This window comes from Cololabis saira, chromosome 18, assembly GCF_033807715.1.
Source record: "Cololabis saira isolate AMF1-May2022 chromosome 18, fColSai1.1, whole genome shotgun sequence".
Taxonomy (NCBI): domain Eukaryota; kingdom Metazoa; phylum Chordata; class Actinopteri; order Beloniformes; family Belonidae; genus Cololabis; species Cololabis saira.
Window position 1 is genome coordinate 21267649 of NC_084604.1, and position 21922 is coordinate 21289570.

The 21922-nt window shown below is 40.0% G+C and overlaps 2 protein-coding genes across 3 annotated transcripts; one reads left to right on the top strand and one right to left on the bottom strand.

The window, feature by feature from the left end:
* Nucleotides 1-1960: 1960 nt before the first annotated feature.
* hpcal1 (hippocalcin-like 1) lies at nucleotides 1961-9457 on the top strand. Its single transcript, XM_061746323.1, has 3 exons — nucleotides 1961-2338; nucleotides 4221-4326; nucleotides 8560-9457. The coding sequence occupies exons 1-3, from the start codon at nucleotides 1961-1963 to the stop codon at nucleotides 8649-8651; spliced, it is 576 nt and encodes a 191-aa protein (XP_061602307.1). The 3' UTR covers nucleotides 8652-9457.
* Nucleotides 9134-16111, bottom strand: pdia6 (protein disulfide isomerase family A, member 6). 2 transcript variants are annotated; one of them, XM_061746322.1, is made up of 13 exons: nucleotides 15998-16111; nucleotides 15114-15255; nucleotides 13216-13273; nucleotides 12579-12705; nucleotides 12266-12369; nucleotides 12018-12148; nucleotides 11264-11378; nucleotides 10913-11053; nucleotides 10539-10623; nucleotides 10335-10407; nucleotides 10097-10255; nucleotides 9904-10000; nucleotides 9134-9803 (listed from the first exon to the last, which is right to left on the bottom strand). In XM_061746322.1, exons 1-13 carry the CDS (start codon nucleotides 16095-16097, stop codon nucleotides 9732-9734), a joined length of 1404 nt encoding a protein of 467 aa, XP_061602306.1. In that variant the 5' UTR covers nucleotides 16098-16111; the 3' UTR covers nucleotides 9134-9731. The 2 variants fall into 2 exon arrangements, with proteins under 2 accessions (XP_061602306.1, XP_061602305.1); XM_061746321.1 differs by having other exon boundaries at nucleotides 12018-12151.
* Nucleotides 16112-21922: the final 5811 nt, after the last annotated feature.

A 21922-nucleotide genomic window follows, 5' to 3' on the forward strand; every position in this document is an offset into this window, starting at 1 on the left:
GGTCAATGATCATATTTGAGAAATGTGTTTTAAGTTTACTTTGAGTTTTTAATAAAAAAAAAGTCTTATCCATAAAGTGAGATTAGATTTATTTGTACAGTTATGAGACCTGGAAATAAACCTGATGCCAAAAAAATAGGAGTAAGTAGGAGTTGGTTATATCACCTTTGTTTGCATGTGTGTTATTTATTTTCTGTTCATAAGCCTGAGTGACATCTTTGAGAGATGGTGTCATTGGCTATTTCTCAACGGTTCCTTTCTTGTCTCTTCTGTGACTTTGATTCATAAAACATCAGGAAATTACACCTGTGCGACAATTATAAGAAATTATGGCATCTGTGCGCTGAAAAGAGCTCATCCCAATTCACGCAGCTCTCATCTGCTCTTCAGATACAATCGTTCTTACACCAGTAACAGAGGAACGGTGGGAGCTATTACATCTCCCCTCCCATAAATTCATTAAAGGTAACACAGAGAAGTGGAGGTGTTATTCAGAATGCTTATTATGCTATTCCACCTCTAGTATTGGGAAAGCAGCTTGTGCAGTATTGGCTGGAAATACTGTTTCTTCTATGTGTCATACTTTTTTCCATTCTTTCTTGCTCCCTACCCCCACACATCTCTCTTTTCCTTCCCTCCCACTCACACTGAACACACAACTAAACGTCCGGGTCATATTTTGTGCGCTTTCTCCCACATTTGAGCAGATAATATGATTTGTTTATTTCATTATGACAGTTTTTGTACTTTTTGGACCGTGTTGAGGTGCCTCGAGATGACATTTGTCAGTTTGGCGCTATGATGTATTTGTAATCCTTTCTAACTAACAGGGAAATATTCTACGGTCATATTGTCCTCAGATGTCGTATGAAATTCAAAAGCTAGAATAAAAATCCTTCAAATGTTTGAGGCAGAGGCGCCACATTTAGATACCATTTATTGGCTCGCTTGAAAAATGACAATAAGAAGGAGTCATCACAACGCCTTCCTTTGTAGATCTGTCTTATTTATTAAAAAATGTATAAATTCATCACTTTTTTTTCTTTTTTCTTTCTTTTAACGGCAAACAATCATACTTGTGTCTGCTTCACCATGCGCAAGGTTATACTTTAATCTGGATATGTTGCATTCATGCATCCTCATGTCCCCAATCATGGATACCCCTGCATACATGAATAAAGAGATTTTAGCAGAAAATAATGTAACCATGGGAACAGAATTTAGACAAACCACAGAAACCAAAGGTGAAGAGACCGAGATGGTCGAAATTCTTCAGTATCCTGCCTTCTTTCATGTGGTGTTTTTTCAGCTATTGTTTTTGTTGTATTTAAACAGTAAGTGACTTCCATGTGCTTAAAATCAATTAGATGTCCCATTTTCCCCTGAAGGAGTGATTATTGTTGACGTGAATGTCTGGCCCTCTCAGGAACAGCAGTCGGTACCAGTCTGACCTTTTAGAAAGTAGCTTTATTCAGAATTACAATGCCCCAGGACACTTGTCCCTCCGCCATGCAGGGCAGGGTCGATGATTTACCACTGTGCCAAAGGAGTAATAACGTATCCACGGAAACCAGGGTACCCCCCCCCCCCCTCGTCCCCATTACACACAAATGCACCCACACAGATGCACACATATAATGTGTTATTGCCATCTGGCTTGTAATCTTATATCCGTATTTTCAGTGATTGTAGACTGCCTGAACTATCTTGATTTCTCCTCTGGGCTTGGCTGCTTGAGAAAAATCTTCAGCATATGTTTTATGGTGAAACACTGGTGAAAGCTGAGAGGAATAATTGAAGCCATGAATCATTTATGAAATTCACACAAGGATATTAATGAGGGTTGTTGGTCCCCTGTAGGAGCAGAGGAAGCCGAGCAGTCGTTGACGTGGAGAGCAAAAGCGCTTGGAGAGCGGAGAAGTGAGAGGAGAAGGGAGACACAACAGCCCGGCTATCCGTCATGGGAAAACAGAACAGCAAGCTGCGACCTGAGGTCCTGAACGACCTGCGAGAAAACACAGAGTTCACCGACCACGAGCTGCAGGAGTGGTACCGCGGCTTCCTGAAGGACTGTCCCACCGGCCACCTCACCGTGGAGGAGTTCAAGAAGATATATGCCAACTTCTTCCCCTACGGAGACGCCTCCAAGTTTGCTGAGCACGTCTTCCGCACGTTCGACACTAACGGCGACGCCACCATTGACTTCAGGGAGTTCATCATAGCGCTGAGCGTGACGTCTCGTGGCGGGCTGGAACAGAAGCTGCGCTGGGCCTTCAGCATGTACGACCTGGACGGGAACGGGTACATCAGCCGGGCAGAGATGCTGGAGATAGTGCAGGTGAGGATATCCCGCACTCTTTTACTTATTTCATACATGCATGCACCATGTATGTGGAATGTGAGATATTAATGCCATCCAGCAGTACATGTGTTTTACATAGAGACATCTGTCTCTGATAGAAAACAAATGAGAAGGAGAAGTGTGGGGAATGCAAATGTGACACTTTTTTCAAGTTATACGCCAGCAGTTTTACTTATGATAACACAGGAAATTAAAAGAAAAATACCTTCAGTGTTACCAATTTTATGAACTTAAATCATACAAAATTGAATTAAAATTTGTAAGTAGGTTATTACTTATTTCACAAATCATAACGTATAAAGGTTTGTTTAGTTGAAATGGAGTTTTAATGAATGTAAAGTTAATTAATAAGTATCCTGATACACAAGTATGCTTATGACATTAGTTAAGCCTATGAAATACATCCTGAATAATATATAAATATAAAGCATGATATTATATAATTCAGTCATCGATTATGTTGGAGAACTTTATTTTCTCATGACACATTTATTTCCCAGATATTTCCATAATCTCTATTGAGATGAATGGGTGTGGTTACTTGCTGAGTCAGAGACAAAGCAGCAAGACCAGAGACGGCTTGGTTCAGGCAGCAGAGCTGATTCAGTCCGGCACCCACACTTCTAACTCCCGCTGCCTTGTCTGATTCAGTCTGAAAACTGCACCTCCTAATGGGAACAGAAGAGATAGAAATAAAGGCAGCTGGCAAACGCATGGGCCATGACAAAATAACAGCCTCTGAAATTAATACATGCAGAGTTAAGAAGTGAAAGTGCCCTGAAATAAGTGAGTGTTCCTTTGAATAGTCATTTATTAGAGTTAAAAACATGTATTTGTTTTTTGTTTAGTTACTTTTTTGTTTACAATTAGTCATTTAGCAGATGCTTTTACCCAAAGTGAGTTATTGGTGAGGAGCAACATCACGTTTCAGTAAAGTAAGAAACTTTAACCAATGCACTTAGTGTTCATCTGTTTAATCTGTTTAAATGACTAAATTAAAATAGGGCAGGTGCAGAAGTGTAAAGTAAGTGTTATTTTTCTTTTTTTCAATAATTGAATTGATGGCTATATTTATTAATTTTGTGCATAATTATTCAAGAACATCTTTATACGTTTTCCGTATATAATATTGACTTAAATTGTCTTCTAAAAGTGGAATTATTCTTTCATAATTTATCAACAAAATGTCATGAAATTGTTAGAAATGAAGCGTTTTTTGTTCCTAAAGTCTTGTTTTGGTACTTATGTAAAACTGAAATGTTTTACTTTAACATAAGACACAACTCATGAGATGAACAACAACTGCTGGAATTTAACAATGTCTGGCTTTTTTTCTTGGTAAAAATAGTTTATAAATAGACTGTCGCCTATGAAGTTTGAATAATTTTGTTTTCAGGATTTTGTTTCATTCCAACTCTACAGGCCTTAGTGGTAAAGCTTTTTAGTTTACCATTATAGACTCCTTCATCTGCCTTTATCAGGTTTGAATTTTCACAAGATATTCATCCCTTTCGTGCTTTCTGGTCGCTCTTGCTGTTTTTCTTATCTCTGGAACTCTATTTACATTTCCAGTGTTGGAGCTGTGAGGCTGTATCAATATTGACTCAGTCTGTGTTCCTTGTAGATATAAATTAATGTGGAAAAACCTCCCAAAAGGCCTAATTATTACAAATCATCCTGCTTTAAAATCAATGAGTTGACATGACAGCAGGAGGTTTATCTGTCTAAGCACCATCATCATCATCAGGAAAAATGTCAGAAATGATTTTATTCAGTCAGTTTATTTCTTTTCTTTTCTTCCAACAACCAAAAAGAACAATATTCAAATTGCTATAATTGTTATTACACTTCTTTGTAGGCAATTTACAAGATGGTGTCATCAGTGATGAAGATGCCTGAGGATGAGTCAACACCAGAGAAAAGGACAGATAAGATCTTCAGACAAATGGACATTGACAATGATGGTAAGAATGATGTAATTTTTGTGTTTTATATACATAATATGTAAGTAATCAGATGCCTGACCATCTCATCAACAGCGACTGTAATGAGACGGTATTAAAAAACATGTACTCACATGTGGAGCCACTCCCCCCTTTTTAAGCCATAACAGCATCCAACTGTTCTTGGAAGACTTTCCACGAGACTTTGATTGATTGATTGATTGATTGATTGATTGATTGATTGATTGATTGATTGATTGATTGGTTGATTGGTTGATTGATTGATTGATTGATTGATTGATTGATTGATTGATTGATTGATTGATTGATTGATTGATTGATTGATTGATTGATTGATTGATTGATTGATTGATTGAAACCTTTATTGTCCCCTCTGGGGAAAATCAGTTGTCAAACAGCTCATGATGTTTAAAAAGAGGAAGACAAACAGAAAAACAGAGTTGACAATGCAATAAATATAAACACACTGCTGGTCCAATACATATGCAGTGCAAGCTGGTAGTTTGCTAAAGTGCATCATGTGCAGACAAAAGTCCCAAGTCAGTTAGCCTATCAACTCTAGCTCCAGGTCTCCCCGTGGTTGTAGAATCGGAGTGCAGCTGGAATAAACTACTGTCCAAATCTCTTTGTGGTCTGACGGGGGAGGACAAATCTGTCACTGAATTTGCTCCTCATCCCCGTCAGCTCCATGTACAGTGGATGGGAGGGATTGGCCAACATGGCCGCCAGTTTTATCCCGATCCTCTGTTCAGCCACCACCTCCAGGCTGTCCAACCCGGTCCCCACCACAGAGCGGCCTTTTTCAACAGCTTGTTCAGCCCGGTAGCGTCCCTGGCACAGATGTTGCCTCCCCAGCAGGACACTGGAGACACTGACTGGTAAAACATTCTCCGTAGCCTGTTACAAACATTAAACAACCTCAGCCTTCTCAGGAAAATCATCCTGCTCTGCCCCTTCCTGATAAGAGCCTCGGTGTTGTCGGTACGGTCCAGTTTGTTATGGATGTGTACCCCCAGGTACATGTAGGAGTCCACTAGGGCTGGGCGATATATCGAGATTTTAATATATATCGATATATTTTCAAACACGATATGGTACGAGACAATATCGTTTATATCGATTTAAAAAAAAAAATAAAAATTTTTACATTTTTTTTAATGATTTTGATATAGCTTATTTTGTGACAAATTGACTTGAATGTTTTATTTGAGATTTGCACAAATGTTTTGTTATTTGCACAACTGTCAACCTCAGTGGAAAAGTCTGCCTGTTACTGTCTACATTGTATTAATTGCACAGTGTATTTTAATTTAATTGTTATGCAGGAAAGGGATATTTGTTTTATTTTATTCAAGAAGCATTTTTATTCTATATATGCAGGTAGTTTATTTTTATTTCATTTGTTTTATACATTTTGATATTGTGCAGACCTCTGTTAATAAAGGTACCTGTGTGACATTTGGCACGAGGCTTTGTATTAAAACTGACTGTTTTTTTAAGGTTTTGCCTCAGAAAAAAATTAAGCTAACAGAGATGCTATGCTATAATGCTTTGGGGGAAACCCCAATTATGGCACAGAAAAAATATCGAGATATATATCGAGTATCGCCATTTAGCTAGAAAATATCGAGATATGACTTTTGGTCCATATCGCCCAGCCCTAGAGTCCACTCTTTCAACTTCCACTCCCTTGATGGTGATGGGGGCTGAGGTCCCTATCTTCTTCCTAAAATCCACCACCAACTCCTTGATTTTGCTGGTGTTGAGCAGAAGGCGGTTGGTGTCGCACACCAGAGAACTTCTGCAGGTGGGACTGGTGTGAGCTGAATTGGAAGTGGGAGGTGTAGAGGGTGAAGAGAAATGGTGCCAGGACAGTTCCTTGGGGGCCGCCGGTGTTACACACCACCACCTCAGACTGACAGCCCTGCAGTCTAACGTACTGTCGTTTGTCTGTCAGGTAGTTGTGGATCCAGGCTGTCAGGGAGTCTTCTACACACATCACTGCTAGTTTGTCTGCCAGCAGTGATGGCTTGATGGTATTAAATGCACTGGAGAAGTCGAAGAGCACAATCCTCACCATGCTCCGTGGCTTCTCCAGGAGTGTGTAGGCCCTGTGTAGCATGTAGAATGACGGCTTTGGGGTGTTTTGTGAGAATTCGTGCCACTGCATTCTGCAGAGCATTTATGAGATCAGGCACTGATGTTGGAGGAGAAGGCCTGGCTCCAAATCTCTGTTCCAGTTCATCCCAAAGGTACTGGATGGGGTTGAGGTCACGGCTCTGTGTGGGCCAGCTAAGTTTTCCACTCCAAACTTATCAAACCATGTCCTTTTAGTTGTTACTTGTTGCACAAGGGCCTTCCTCTTACTATTGCCATAAAGTTGGATGTACAAAGTAGCATTGTCCAAAATGTCTTGAAAATGTCCCATTCCCCCATGCCAAACTTCACAGCTGATACAGTGACAGAGAAGTGGGATTCGTCACTCCACAGAACACGTTTCCACAGCTCCACAGTCCAGAATTGGTGTTCTTTACATTACTCAAGACACTTGGCATAGGACTTGAAAACCCATCCCGTGAAGCTGCCACCGCACAGTTTTTGCATTCACGTTAACGCTTGCAGAAGTTCAGAACTCTTCAGCAATAAAATCAGCTGAGCGCTGGTGACGTTTATGCACTCTGACCCTCAGCAGCTGTTGACCCTGTTCCATGACTTTACATGGTCTTCTGCTTTGTGGCTGTTGTTCCTAAATGCCATTACTTTCTAATAATATCCCTCACAAAACATGCCTCTAGAGTTGGCTCTTCTAACAGGGAATAAAAAGGTGGATTTAATCATTCGGTGGGAATATTTGTTATGTATACTTCATGAGTATGCTGGTCATCCATAATGAACAGATTATTATTTTTTTGTTAAAAATAAGTGTGGGCAGATGGCTAGTCATTCATCTGGAAATAAAGTGTCAAGATTATGTATGAAAAATGCTTCAATCCATCATGTTGCGAATGAGAGGGGATTTTAATGAGTAACAGAAAGGACCGAAGATGAAGAAAGTGATATGACACGAACGCAACTCATGAAACAAGTACTAATCCTGGTGGTTTGCATCTCAGCCTGCTGATCCTCTCTGATGCTGCTCGCCTGACATTTAGTGTGAAAAGGTGATGTTCCACCCATGTGATATGTCTTAATATTCTGAGTGCGTTCTCAGAGATTTGAAGCTGTTCTTGTGGTAGTCTGTTTTAGAGCAGAAGGATGATGGTCAAAGTAAACTTCAGACTCAGGTTTACATCATATTTTAACAGGTCAAAAACCACAAAGGCAAACTCAACAAGGGTTTTGTTGAAAAGTTTCATCAAACATCCAGGGGAGATTAGTCAAATTTTGTTAACCTTTTGTCAGTATCTCAGAGAGGCTTTAGTTATTTTAAAGTTAAAGAATGACACAACAGCATCACCTGCTGACTGGTGTAATTTGACATCTCTTGACTCAGTGTTAGAGGAAAGGTCTGATCGTACATCTATTATTAGATGGGAAGAAGTGTAAGATTTTTTAGGGACCAAAATGAGATCAATTGAAACAATTTTGAGTTATAATGGAATATGTATTTGAAGAAAAAAACTGCAAATAATTTTAGTAACTGGGCAATCAAGGTATGTTAAATTATTTTAAGCCTCTGAGAAGACGTAAAAATATTACTCCACTTAGGAAGTAGTGTGGTTAGGTTTCTACAGATGACACCTTACATAACATCTCCTTCCAGTTGCCACCTGCATGTCGCTCAAGAGATGCAAAAAAAATGCATGTCAATAGACATAAAAGGAGGAGAGTTCATGTGAACTTATAACGAGGTGGTTGTACAAACAATTGGTCCGTCTGCAGGGCTCCGTACCCACACCATCACTTCAGTGAAATTACACATTTTAGGCTTGCAAGATTCTTGAAATGGGAATTAATTCTGATGTAGCTTGATCGGCCCAAATGCTGACATTAGCTGCTTTTTGCTGTTAACACATATTGTGTTCAAATACCAAACGTCTTCAATCCACGTTGTTTCGTTATGGCCCAGATATAATGGACACTTCACAGGTTCTGTGTTGCCTTGTACAGCAGTCATTGTATTTCTTCCTACAAGAACAGATGCTTTTCGTGGGTGATTGTTTCATGAGTCACTCTTAACTAGGCTGACGGTGACAAGTGATGGATTTTGTTGTTTTGGTCTCTGCTCTACAGGTAGACTGTCTTTGGAGGAGTTCATTAAAGGTGCCAAGAGTGACCCGTCCATCGTCAGACTGCTGCAGTCGGATCAGGGGGCTTCTCGTTAGTTCTGATGCCACTGACAGGCTCAAAACAACAAATAAGCATGCAACGTCAATCCAGCTTTATATCGTTTCAGTAGAAGCAGCCCACTCAACGCAACACCCACTTAACACTCCATGTTTACAGCGATGTATGCATCTCTTACTGTTGTGGCTCCTTCTCTCTGGACTATGATGAGCTTATCAGTACAAGTATTCTGTGTTCGTGCTTTTCCAAAACTCTTTCAACCTGGAATATTTTCCACGTGCCATATTAAAATATTTATGTTAAATAGAATATAAGATTGTATTAGGACTGTCATGTTACACCAAGAAACCAATTAACTTCAATTCTGATTGAACTTGGCTGCTGAAATGTTGCTTCTTGTTGTTCAGCTATCAACAGTAGCTAAAAAGCTGTTTCCAACAAGCTGTGTATGCCTTTGGTATTGCATGAACTCAGTGATGTGTGATTTCTGGTCGTGCTTTTGTGAATAAGGAGGCCGTGACAGTTTTTATTCCTTTTTATTTTTGTAACAAAAAAAAGTCATTTTGTTTTCACACAGTTGAAATAAAAGTCGTGTAAGAAAAATCTACACAAGTCGTCCTGCAGTAGTCCCCCTGTCCTGGACAGACATGATGCAAACCCCCCGAGATTTCACGGTTTCAAATTAGAAAAAACACTTTTTTAAATCACATCTGGTTGACGTGTTACTTTCACAAGTCCACATTATAAAACAGGTGCCTGAAGGCAGCTGAGGAGGGGAGAGGGAACAATGTTTGAAGGGGAAAAAAGGATTGATTGAATGATGTGACATTCAGAGCCTCCTCCCTCCCCTCAGCTGGCAGCAGGTATATAAATATGCAGCTTCTAATGTTCAGCTGGTTTGTGAGAAAGTTCACTCCAGGGACACGTGCTCCCCTCCCTCGTGTCCCTCTGTGATGGAAACATGATGTGAGAAACTGCAGGTGTCTGCTGGAGTATTTCAGTAACTGGTCAACTCAGCCTCCCATTCGTCCACAGGAGAGGGGAGGTAGGACACGCAAGACCAGACCAGACCAAACCCTGTCTGGATCAGATCCTACCCTGTCTGAGTAGGATTGGACTCATAACTCCTCTTTGTCGAAGTCGAAATCCAGGTCTACATCACTGAGGTCATAGTCCTCCTCCTCAGGAAGCTGAGGATCACATGGAGAAGAAGAAAAGACCACACCATTTACTGTTTGGTTTAAAGAAATGATCCTGATGCACAACTAGAACCCGACTGCTCCAACTCACCTGTCCGTCTTTGCCGTCCCAAGCTTCAACGCTTTGGATCTTTGGCATGTTGCCACCTCCCAGTGTGGCAGTTGAGCCGCGGCCGACGGACAGCTCCCTGAAAGCATCAGGCATGGGAGTTTCACCATTCAGCTTCTTTTTGCATCAATTGGTCTCAGGGTGTTGAAAGGTCAGGCAAACTGCGCCCTCTTACCTGAGGAACTCATGGATGCCAGTCTCGCTGAAGGACCCCCTGAGGAGAGCGAATTTCATCTTGCGTGTGTTGATGGCAGCCATAGCAGGATAGCCGAACCCACCGATGCCCAGAGACGCCTCCAGATCCATCTGAGCCCCGGCCTCGGCCCATAGCCAGCTGACAAGGGGGGCAGCGAACCGTCAGTCAACTGAAATTGTGACAAATGAAAATCCACAACTTTGGGTTGGGTTCTTACCCCCACATCTTCTTCTTGTATTTGTCAGCCAGCTTTATCATGACATCCAAGTAACCATTTCTGCCAGATGCACCTGTTGAGAAACAAAAACTATGATGAGCTGCTGCCTTTTGGTTGAGATGGAGTATTTCTGCTTGGGAAAAAAAATAATGAAATGACAAGTAATTTAACATGTTAAAGCTAGATTTGTGCATGTTGCCTCACCCGTGTCCAGGATGTGTGGCAGGACTCCGATTATACACAGCTGACTGTCCTCACAGGTCTTCTTCAGGATGTCTTCATTAAGGATCTGAAAGAAATATTTGCACATGAATACTGTAAATGCAAATTCACTGCCCTTTACACAGTACAAAGGCTCCTTGTAGGTTTGATTCAAGGAGTTACCACAACAAGCGAGAGATTAAGCTGCACAGAGTTGCTTTGTACCAGCATTAAAATGCCAAATTAGTTGAATCTTGATTTTACCATGTCGTCAATCATTTAACATCCTTTAGAATAATCTGAATTCTGCATTCATCACAAGATGTACCAATAACATGGTACACGTCTCCAGACAACCGGATGATACAAATACTGACCTCCAGCAGCTCAGGAGGAGCAGCGTTGTCAGAGAACAGGTCCAAAGCCTTCTCGATGATGTCTCCACGAGAACGGCCTCCTTGGTAGTCCTCGGGCTCCTCCCCTTTGCGGAAGATTTTGATGGTGGGAAATCCACGGACCTACACAGAAGAAAATACTTCAATTCATATTTCAATTCAACTTATAAAGAAAAACAAATATTTGCATTCCTGACTTTGAAGTCAAGGCAAGTCAGGCAAAGGTATCCTGATTTAATGAATATGATGAGGTCTGACCAAGATTCCCTCCTCAGTGGAGTGTGATGGCTTTGAAGAAGGCGTAAATAGTTCCCCAGCTCTATTTTCACTCACCCCATATCGGCTGGACAGACCCTGATGAACAGTGGCATCCACAGCTCCGAGGTGAACTTTGCCATTGGTCTGCTGCTTTACAGCTGAGGCTGCAGCCGCCCACTCAGGCTCAAGGCTGTTGAGAGCAGAGGCAGCGGGTGATCACAAACACCATCCATCATAATTATGAAAAACTTGTTTCACAATATAAACATCAAAATTTGGGGTAGCAAGCCTACAAATGTTCGCCCACAGAATCATCTGTTCATCTCAGATGCTGACTTTCAATATAAAAAAAAAAAAAATAAATCACCTTATTTTCTAATTAATAATGAATGTTGGGCTACGTAATGTGATCATGTGAACTCTTATGAATGTTTATGAACATTTTGTGAATATGTGAATTCGACCCCGGCCTGAAATCAGCTTTAAAATGCCTCTTAAAATGGACGCTTTGTATAAATAGTCTACTTTATTGATTATTAATAATTGTTGAATAAAATTATTAATAACTCTTGATAATTGGAACATCGCCCCTACTTGTGGCACAACATGAAAATGGAATTGAAATAGTTTGAGAAAAAAAGACCTGATCAAATTGTAGTGATTTATTAGTCTCAATTACATCCTTTCAGTGAGTGGGCTTTGTGAATAATTGATATTTAATTAATCATTGAAGATCTTTAAAAGAAATTAAAAAAATAAAAATCATATTTGAGGAGAACATAAGAGATCCTAATAATATCCCTTTCACTCCCAATGAGACCAAACTCACTTCTTGCAGTGTCCACACCAGGGGGCGAAGAATTCCACCAACCACACGTCACCACTCTGCAGCACCATGCTGTCAAAGTTGTCGTCAGTGAGCTCCACCACATCCTTCTGGCTGCCACCACCGCTGCCACTCTGCTGGAAAGCAGTCAGGTGTGATTTAAAAGAGCACTCGCTCCTTCTTTTCCCCACATAGCTTCACATGAGTACATAATAAAACAAGTGCTGCACAGTTTTACTGTTTTCCTGTACCTGCTTGTAGCTGGAGCCTCCAGACTTGCCGCTCAGTCTCTCTTTCACCAGAGTCCGCAAAGCATTCATTGCTCCGTCCACGATGGCCTGGCTGCTGCGACCGCCTGAGTTATCAAGGATGAGATTTTAGTTGGAGTGTAAAAAGATCATATTTTCTAAAATGATCTTCAGAGCGGTTGAGTGATTCTCAACGAGAGCATGAAGTGCACCCGTTTCCTCTTTAACATGTACAAGCATAACCATTTCTCTGTTGAAACTTAGAATTTGCATAGAAAAGTTCACATTTAGGAAGTTTCACAGCACTCATCTGCACCTTGGTAATCCTCTGGCTTGTTCTTGTTGGCTCCGAAGACCTTGATGGTGGGGAACCCTCTGACGCCGTACTGGCCTCCCATTGACTTGTGCTGGTCAGCATCTACAGCACCAATCTTGACAATACCCTGAAAAACAGGCCCAAAATCTGTTTCAGTGTTCAGTTACAAATCACTTTGTCTGTGTTGCCGAGTGTCCACAAACATGTGACACGAAGCTCCTCCATTCTCAGAATTTGCCCACACAAACAAGGGTGTTCGGACAAATATTTAAAGTCATTTAAATCGTAATCCACGAATTAAAGAGCAAGCATTTACATGTGTAAATGCCAGGTAATAAAATGTACCAAATGCAGTGAAATGAATGAATAAAGTTGGAGAAACTGCTCCCTGTTCCCTTGCAGACTTTCATATGGTAACAGCAAAATAAACATCTTGTTTTCAACAAGGACTCTGTAATTAATTTATATAAATAACGTATGTTGCAACACTGTTATGCAGAGGAAGAGGCAGACCCAAAATAACTAAACTTGCCAATGTTTAATGAGATTTCAGATTAATTGCGACCAATAGCCGCCTTTTGTATAGATGTTATGACAGATTTATGCTGCAAAGTGAGCAGAATAACTGTTTATTTACCTTGAGGGCGGTGGCTGCCTTCTTCCAATCAGGAGTGAGATTTTGACAGTGCCCACACCTGCATGGAAAACAGGAGATGCTGAGATGGTGATGTGAAATGATAAGAGACTGAAACCCTAGACTCAAACTTTATCTTAATTATTGAACACTTGAGGTGCCAACACTAGCCTGCTTTCCTTCCATATTAAAAGTGAAAGCATTTCTAACCCTTAAGTCACTAAACCAGATCATGCAACACTGTAACAACTGGCTGCCTTTTTCATTACAGTATAGGGCTTGGTCACCAAGGTGCATTCTGGGACGCAGTGGCCGTTTTGGCAGCCTCGTGAGTGTAAACAAACAGCAGTGTAGTAGCAGTGTGGTAGCACCAAGTGAACAGACGGAACGCAAAACAAAGATGTTAAAATGCCGGAAAGGAACTGGAATTTACCGGGATACCTTAACCAAGGAAGCCAAGGACCGGTATATGGAGAAAATAATGATTTTTAACGGTTTGGATCCATATGAAATGCCTACTAAAGAGTGGAGCTCCTCGTCGGAGCGCCACTCTTTAGTAGGGACTTACTGTCGCATTCTGCACAACCGACATCTTCAGCCACCTTGTTGGCAGCAGCTTTGGTAAATGTTTGACTCGCCATGTGTTTCAATAAATTAGTATAATAGTACAACATACAGTACATGTTTTGTATTACTCTTACTTTATTCTTTTCTTTTTTTTGACTGCTATATTATGCTGAAGAGGCTCCGAGGCGTGAGCAATATTTTTGTTTTCCTCGTGGGATTATTTTTTTCCTCTGCAGCTACAAATAGAGTTAATATTTTTTCCTCAACAAACTAGTTTTATCTGAAGATTGGGGTTAATCACACCGCAGAGAGCTGGCCAGCAACTGCATTTAGCTGGAGAAGTGGGGAATAAAACCCGTGTGAATGATGCGACCCCGGTCCGTGTGAGTGTTTGTTTGTGGTTTACTGTGGAAGGTTATGTTTGGTCGTCTTACAGCCGCGATCCAAGCGAGCCGACGACTCTTTTACTCTGTTATCTCAGATACTTGGCCTCCGTGGTTCTGCCTCCGAGCAGGAAAGCGGTGAAGAGTTAAACCATTAGCGATCTTTTCCCTTCGTCTGTTATGTGTGGAGCTGCTGCAGCCACAACACAGCAATGGGTTACCATGGTTGACAGAATAACGGAATGTATTACAAGTACCGGTAGGCTAAGACAAAACGAAGAGGGAGCACGTCTGTACACAGTGCGCACTGGTGCGAAGAGCAGCTACGGTCAAAAGAGTTTGTCCCTCTCCCTTCTGGGCGGCGCTATAGGCTTCCCAAGGCCAATAGCAATAGGTATAAATTCTCTTTTATACCAACCGGCCGCTGTTAAAATGATCAACTCGCATAAATTTTAATATTTTTAATATATTTTTATCATTCTGCCTGCACTGATGAAAGCACTTTTGCTTTTACTCATTTATTATGGTTACTATGTCACGTTTTAATTGTTCTTTTGGTATGTCTGTGTTTGTATGATGACTGTTTTCCCAGACTGCTAAAAGAATTATTGTCCCCTAGAGGGACAATAAAAATTACTCTAACTCTGACGGTAGCTTCCAATATGGCGGCTCCGCCAGGTGGTGACGTCAAGACGACCAAGCCCTATTGAGCGTGATCTTTAAGTCAAACAAAGTAAATATATTTCTAATATTATTTTAACCCTGTCTTTATACATATTTATTGGGAACTTTTGTCTGAGACTAATGTTTGTGTAAATAGCTTGCCAATCCAAGGAGTGGAAGTGAGATTTGCAGAAAAGTCTCCAAAGTGTCTTCTGATTAGAAGGTCAATGTTGCAGTGGAGGTGGACCATAAAACTTTGGTTTAACCGTCTCTGTTGCATGAACTCACCAGGGGGCATAAAACTCCACCAGCCACAGACTGTCACTCTGGATCACCTCCCTGTTGAAGTTAGACGGTGTGAGCTCCACCACATCATCACTGGCTGAGTAGAAGGCTTGAACACACAGCAGCAGAGAGCAGCCCAGCAGCCCTGAAACACAACACGACCACACCAAAGGTTCCTTCAGGGACACGACCAAACATGTCCAACAATACAACCGAACCAGCCAGCACATATAAATAACAATGGACCAACTTATATAGCAAAAAAAGTGAATTGATTCATGTATTAAGCAAAAGGGGAGGTCCGGTGTTCTGCCAATTTCTGCTGCTTTGCCAAAAAATGCTCCTTAATGGGTTTCTACCTTTGTAGAGCTACAATTTGACTGTGTTTTACTCCCTAAACCACTTCCTTTCCCCCAAGTGGTCCTTGTCGTTTGCCAGGCCGTCATTGTAAATAAGAATGTGTTCTTAATGACCTGCCTGGTTAAATAAAGGCCAATTACTGAATGAATATCAAATAAAGTGATGGAATTGTTGTTTTTTTCCCTCTTTATCGTATAATGTTCACAAAGTGTAATGTAATTCAAGTCATGGGTAGTGAATTTTGAAGGATCAAATACTCAACATCCCATATTATCAATTTTACATCGTGCAAGAAATGATTGGCGTGACAATCAAACTTTGAAAATTGACTGTGCGCATGCGCAGAACCACAAAGTAGCATTTCTCGGCAGGTAGCAAGGATCGGCAAAACACCGTCCCTGCAACAAAACTTAGCTCTTCAAGCTAACCGGAGTGGCTAAAATGCGTTCAAATGCACCATTAACATTGGCATATCCTAAAGAATCCTATTTTAGATCAATAGAAAAGCACTTCCTATTGCTACTCACCAAGTAAAAGTGGCCTCATGGTTGTAAGTTGCCCTGCACGGTCTCTCCAGCAGACACAAGTCAGACTATCACTGTTACTGCGTCTCCCACAAAAGTGCATCGAAAAGGAGAAAATGCTCACCGTGGCCCGCGCTGATTGGTCAGCTGGTGGTGACGCTCAGCTCCAGCCAATCAGCGAGCGCCGTGTAGTTCCATGAAGCTGCACACAGGGGAAGGAAGAGAGAAGAGGAAGACTCCTGGGAGATGTAACATATGACAACTCACTAACTGTGTAATGATGCATGTCAGCATGTGTTTTTTTTTGTTTTTGTGAAAGATGTATATAAACACTTTGGCCTCACCACTAAACACATTTTCCTGGAGCGTGGATAAGAAGATTGACATATATACATACAGTTAGGGTTGCCAATTCCCTGAAAAATAAATAAGGGACACCTCATCGGCAGGGCCTGAAACGATTTTTTTACTATTTGACTCGAACCTGAATTGAATTAGATGCCATGAACACATGGAAAACAAATTATTATCAAGCAATTAACTTTAATACAAAATAACAAAATGAACTTAATAAAATAAGTATCTTTCTTAAACAGAAACCTGTCCTGCTTAACTTAAAATTGTATAAATTAATATAAAACAATAGAAAGAAAGCAGAACATCCATTCTGTAATAGTGCACATTTTTAGTGCAATAACAAAAGTGAAAACTTGTAAACATATTTGTGCTTCAAAGGCCATGACTGTAGGCTACAGTTGTAGTAAAACAGAAAAAAATTACTTATGAACTCAACAGCTCAATGCCATTTTCCATTGTTTGACTCTCACAGTAATACGGGGCCGATTCAGTTTTTCAAGGGACGGTTGGTAACCCTACATGCAGTACATGTACTTTATTCAGATGAAGATTCAGACAACTTTATTAATCCCTTTGGGAGGTTCCCTCGGGGAAATTGACATCTCCAATCTCACACACACAGCACTGTCATTTACAAATCAAACACCCCGAAAGCCAAACACCTATATAAAGATAAAAAGATAAAATAAAGACAAAATAAAGACAAAATAAAAATAAAAATAAAAAGTGCAGTGCTATAAAAAAGAATTATATGGATGGAAAAAGTGTTGTGTAATATTGCACAAAGTTATTGCACTGTCCTGGTTATTGCACAGTTATTGCACACTGATTGACCCCCCCACAGTCTCTCTGTTCTTCAGTTCTTAAATACAAAACATGTTTTTGTTTGTCTGTTCTCTATACCCACTTATTCCATTGCTGCTTGAGACAATCTCAGTTCTCTTAAGGCAAAGAACTGGGGCTGGAGTCCATCGCAGGACCACATATAGATAAACAACCACGTACTTACGTACACTCCTATGGGAAACTTAGAATAACCTATTCACCAAAAATAAATGTTTCCGGAGTGTGGGAGGAAGCTAGATAACTCAAAGAAATGACTACAGTATATGAAAGCTGACTCACAGCTCTGGCTGTCTGACTGATAAGGTGCAGTAAAGAAGCATGATCCAGGAGAATAAACAGGATGTTCTCCGCTGAGCCATCCAAAGTGTGAGCTCAGTGGCAGGGTAATAACATGAGAACAGACCTGCCCAAAAACATATGGGAAAAGGGGCATTACATAATACTAATGCTCTAAGAATAGTAGATTTAAACGCTCGCTAACAGCATCAGGAACCAGTGACCATCACAGAGGGAGAAATCCAAGACAGGAGGACATCCTGGAGTATAAAGAGTTGGACAGCACATCTGCTGGCCAAAGCAATTAAGTTCGCTCTATGAATGCTTAGTGGCACAAATATGGCAATTACTGCTAGATGGGACCCACCCAGAAGGATTAATCAACAGCCAGAAATTCTGATAATTTCTGATCAGTTCTGATCATCGTTTATTTATATAGCACAATTCCACAACAAGGTGATTTCACAGTGCTTTACAAATACATTAAAACATGAATAAAAAGCATTAACAAAACTTTTGGGAGGTAAAAAATGAAAAAAAAGTAAATGAAAAAATACACGCTTGCAGGACTTCAAACCTGAGGGACTTTAAACTAACCAGAATTTACAGGACGTCAAACCCGAGGACTCTAAAAGCTGTCTAACCTTGTTTTGTTCTAACTCTGGTTACAGAAAGTAGGCGTGACTTTGACGACCTGATTACGTTTTGAAACTCAAATATAAAAGTACCAGTGTAGAAAACAGTTAAAAAGTAATAATTAAAGTTAGACAGACATCGGTTAAAAATAATTTTAAAAATAACTTTCAAGAAATAAAGGTTGCAGTGAATTATGGTAGATTATTGAAATGCAGCAGTAAATAAAAAGGTTTTCAACCTTGAGTTTCAGCAGCTCTGATGCATTCTGGGAGTTTGTTCTACAGGTGAAGAGGCAGCTGAACGCTGTCTCACTGTTTTTGGTTCAAACTCTGGGTACAGAAAGAAGGCGTGACTCTGACGACCTGAAGGTTCTGGTTGGTTCATAATGGACCAGGAGATCAGAGATGTATTTTGGCTTTAGACCATTCAGAGATTTATAAACCAACAACAGGATTATAAAATCTATTCTGTGACAGACAGGAAGCCAGTGTAAAGATCTAAAAACTGGAGTTTTATGGTCCACTCTCCTGGTCTGACCGTTCTAAATTAACTGCAGCTGTTTGATGGATTTTTGATTGTTTGATGGGAGACCTGTGAGAACAGTGTTACAGTAGTCGGTCTACTGAAGATAAAAGCATTGGCATGTGTTTGTAAGTGCTAAAACATCAGAGCTTTAATCTTTGATATGTTCTTTGGGTGATAATAGGCTGACTTCACTACTGTCTTAATGTGAGTCCAGAACTGCTCGCAGATTTTTGGCATGGCTATTTGTAGCTTTACTGCTTAAAGCTGAGTGCTGACTTTTAATCTTTCTTCCTTGGCTCCAAACACCATTTTTTTTCTGTTTTGTCTTCATTTAACTGAAGAAAATTCTGGCACATCCACTTTTTAATTTGATCAATGTTTGAATAGTCTCTTGGCGAGATGGTTATATGTTTGTGTGTATAGCTGTTGATAAGTGATCTGTTGAGATTGTTCTTTTTTAAAGTGGCTTAATGACGGCTGTGTTTAGGCACTGAGGAAAGATACTTGAAAGCAGAGATGTATTTACAATGTCTAGAAGCTCTGAGGTCATGCAATGTGCAATACTTAAAAAAAAAACCCTGTTGGAAGAATATCAAGGCAGCATGATCCTAAGAAGGAGATAAATCTAGCCAACAACCTGCCTCTGCACAACTGAGTATCTCCTGTCAGGCTTCATTGAATACAAGTACGCACATGGCTCCATACTTTGAGCAAAGCCCAGAAAGATATTGACGTTATCACCAGACGATCCAGATACCGTCTACTGATGAAAAGTACGTAGCAAAAGACTGTCTGATAAATGAATCTATGATCCACCTGACAATGGAACAATGAGTCAGGAGATTTTTTTGGGTAAACTGGATTCAAACCACAATCTACCCTGCTGATACTGTATGCACATCCATTAGGTACACCTGCCTCAGTCCCATTCAGTGTTATGTTCATCCAATTCCACCTGTGTACAGGTGAAAGGTGTGGTACACCCTGAACGGGTCACTGGTCCATCACAACGTCACACACAGATTAACAACTACAGGTACTCACTTGTATTCACTCCTAGCATCAATTTAGAGACAACAATGAGTGTAAAATTTGTTTTGGGAGGAAACTGGAGTATTTGGAGAGAAGCCACACAAGAAAATAGATAACATGCAAATCCTTATAGAAAGGCCCCCAGGTTGGGTTTGAACCTGGAACCTTCTCCTTATGAGGCAACGGTGCTAAGAAATGTGTATATTAAGTGTAATATACTCTGATGCCCATAAAGTTGGAATTATTTTGTTTTCAGAAACAAACACGTTTTGTTTCACAATAATTTCATGGGAATAGGTTAAAAAAAAGTTTTATTCCAACTTTGTGGGTAAAAGTGTGTATTTAATATGTATGAGATATAACTTATATATAAGTTGTAAAATGTATCATTCATTCATAAGGAAAAAGGTTTTTGAGACTGCTGCCAATTTACAAGTTAAATAATTGTCATTGTTTTAAAGGAAGAAGTGACATTGATCAGCTACTGTATATATGAATATCATTAAATGAATGTTTAAGTTTCAGTCCTGCAGTATGTTTAATCTGCATTATATTTATCTACTGAACAAGTACTCTAAACTTTTGTACATAATATTTCTTTCTAAAATGTAACCGTCAAGAGGTAGAAAGAGCCATAAAACTGAAATAGTCCAGGTTAAGGTTGCATTTTTTCTATTAGCACATTTTAATTAATTTACCTTAAAGTGTCCTTGAATTTGAATTTGAAAACAACAAAGTCAAACAGTCAAACAAAAATCCTAATTTAAACGCAGGAAGATATACTAAAAAGAATTAAAGGAACAGTAAAATAGAAATAGCAGTACAGTCTAATATCTGCATGTGTCATATTCAACTCATGATTAGGGTGTATGTGCAGGTCTTTATTTTAATCTTAAGAACATATGGTAACTAGGTTAAAAGACTAGAGTTTATCGTTGTATGAGTTATATGTCAGTCATTTATTCACCTCTTTTTATTTCTAATGAACTGCAAAAACAGAAAAGCCTTTTTGGAGGAACTGTATGAAAACGTTGCCCCTAGATGGAGACAAAGTACAAGACACGCTGTAAAGCCGGTCTGGCGATTAACCACTGTTGATCCTGGAGAGCTGCTCAGATGGACTTGAAGTTTTTTTTAAATCTGATAACGAAGATTTATTTATTTTTACTCTGAAAACCTGCAGTTTCAGAATAAATCGCCTACATAAATGTGTAATGAAAGTTTATGCACCTAAATTTGGTCTTGATTTATTATTTCCTAATTGATTATCCATTAAATGTGAACTCTTGGTGTGGTTTCTCGGTCATCCTGGTCATACTAATGCAAATATTTATGAGTAGAAGTGCAGCTAGACTTCTTTTTAGACTCTGTAACATGTTATACCGCTCATACAAAAGGTTTCTTTTTTCACCCCTCACCTCTTTGTTCACTCCTCTGTGATTCATCAGGGTCTTTTGTCAGCTTTGTTTACCACCTGGGTACCATCCATCTCCTCTGTCCAGAGTGTATACATTACTGTCCTCAGAAGAGTATCCCTCATCCTCCAGATGCAGGTGAACAGCAGAGTCTCAACCTGATCCTTCTGTGTTGTCTCATTGTGTCTCACCTGATTTCTGCGACTCAGGAACGAATGTCCTGACAGCTGTTGATAAGGCTGAAACTGCCCACCAGTTGCTGTTTTTTGGATTACATGCTATTAATCATCATGAGTCATGTCTTAGTTATGCATTGCTTGAATAATTGCATGGAGGAAGTCAAGTAGAACACAGATGCAATCTTCATCAACCAACTAACTGTTTCTACATATCCTCCTTGTATAAAGTACATTTTTAAGGGTTTGCGTGATGGTGTTGCATATTTGACAGCATGTTTTACAACAGCTCACACAGCTTTTGTACACTGTTGTAAACTGATAAAGTCTTCTTAAACAAAAATGCCAACATATGAGACCCCCACACAACAACAGCAGATCAGCATGTTCACACAAACAGAGACCCACATAAAGCTGGACCAGAATCAAAGACAAAATCAATAAAACATCATGGTGAGCAGGTGCGTTATGGCCCAGTATCGAAGGATGTAGCTGACTAACATTAAAATGCACAAACCATCGCAATATCAACTGTTAATCAATTGCATTCTGCTCTGCGGCAACACAAGCATTTCCCAATTCAAGATTATTTTTATTTTCAGCATGCCTTGTATTTAAAAAAAAGTGAGAATCACTGTTTTAGACAGAAGTAACTTTGCAAATCT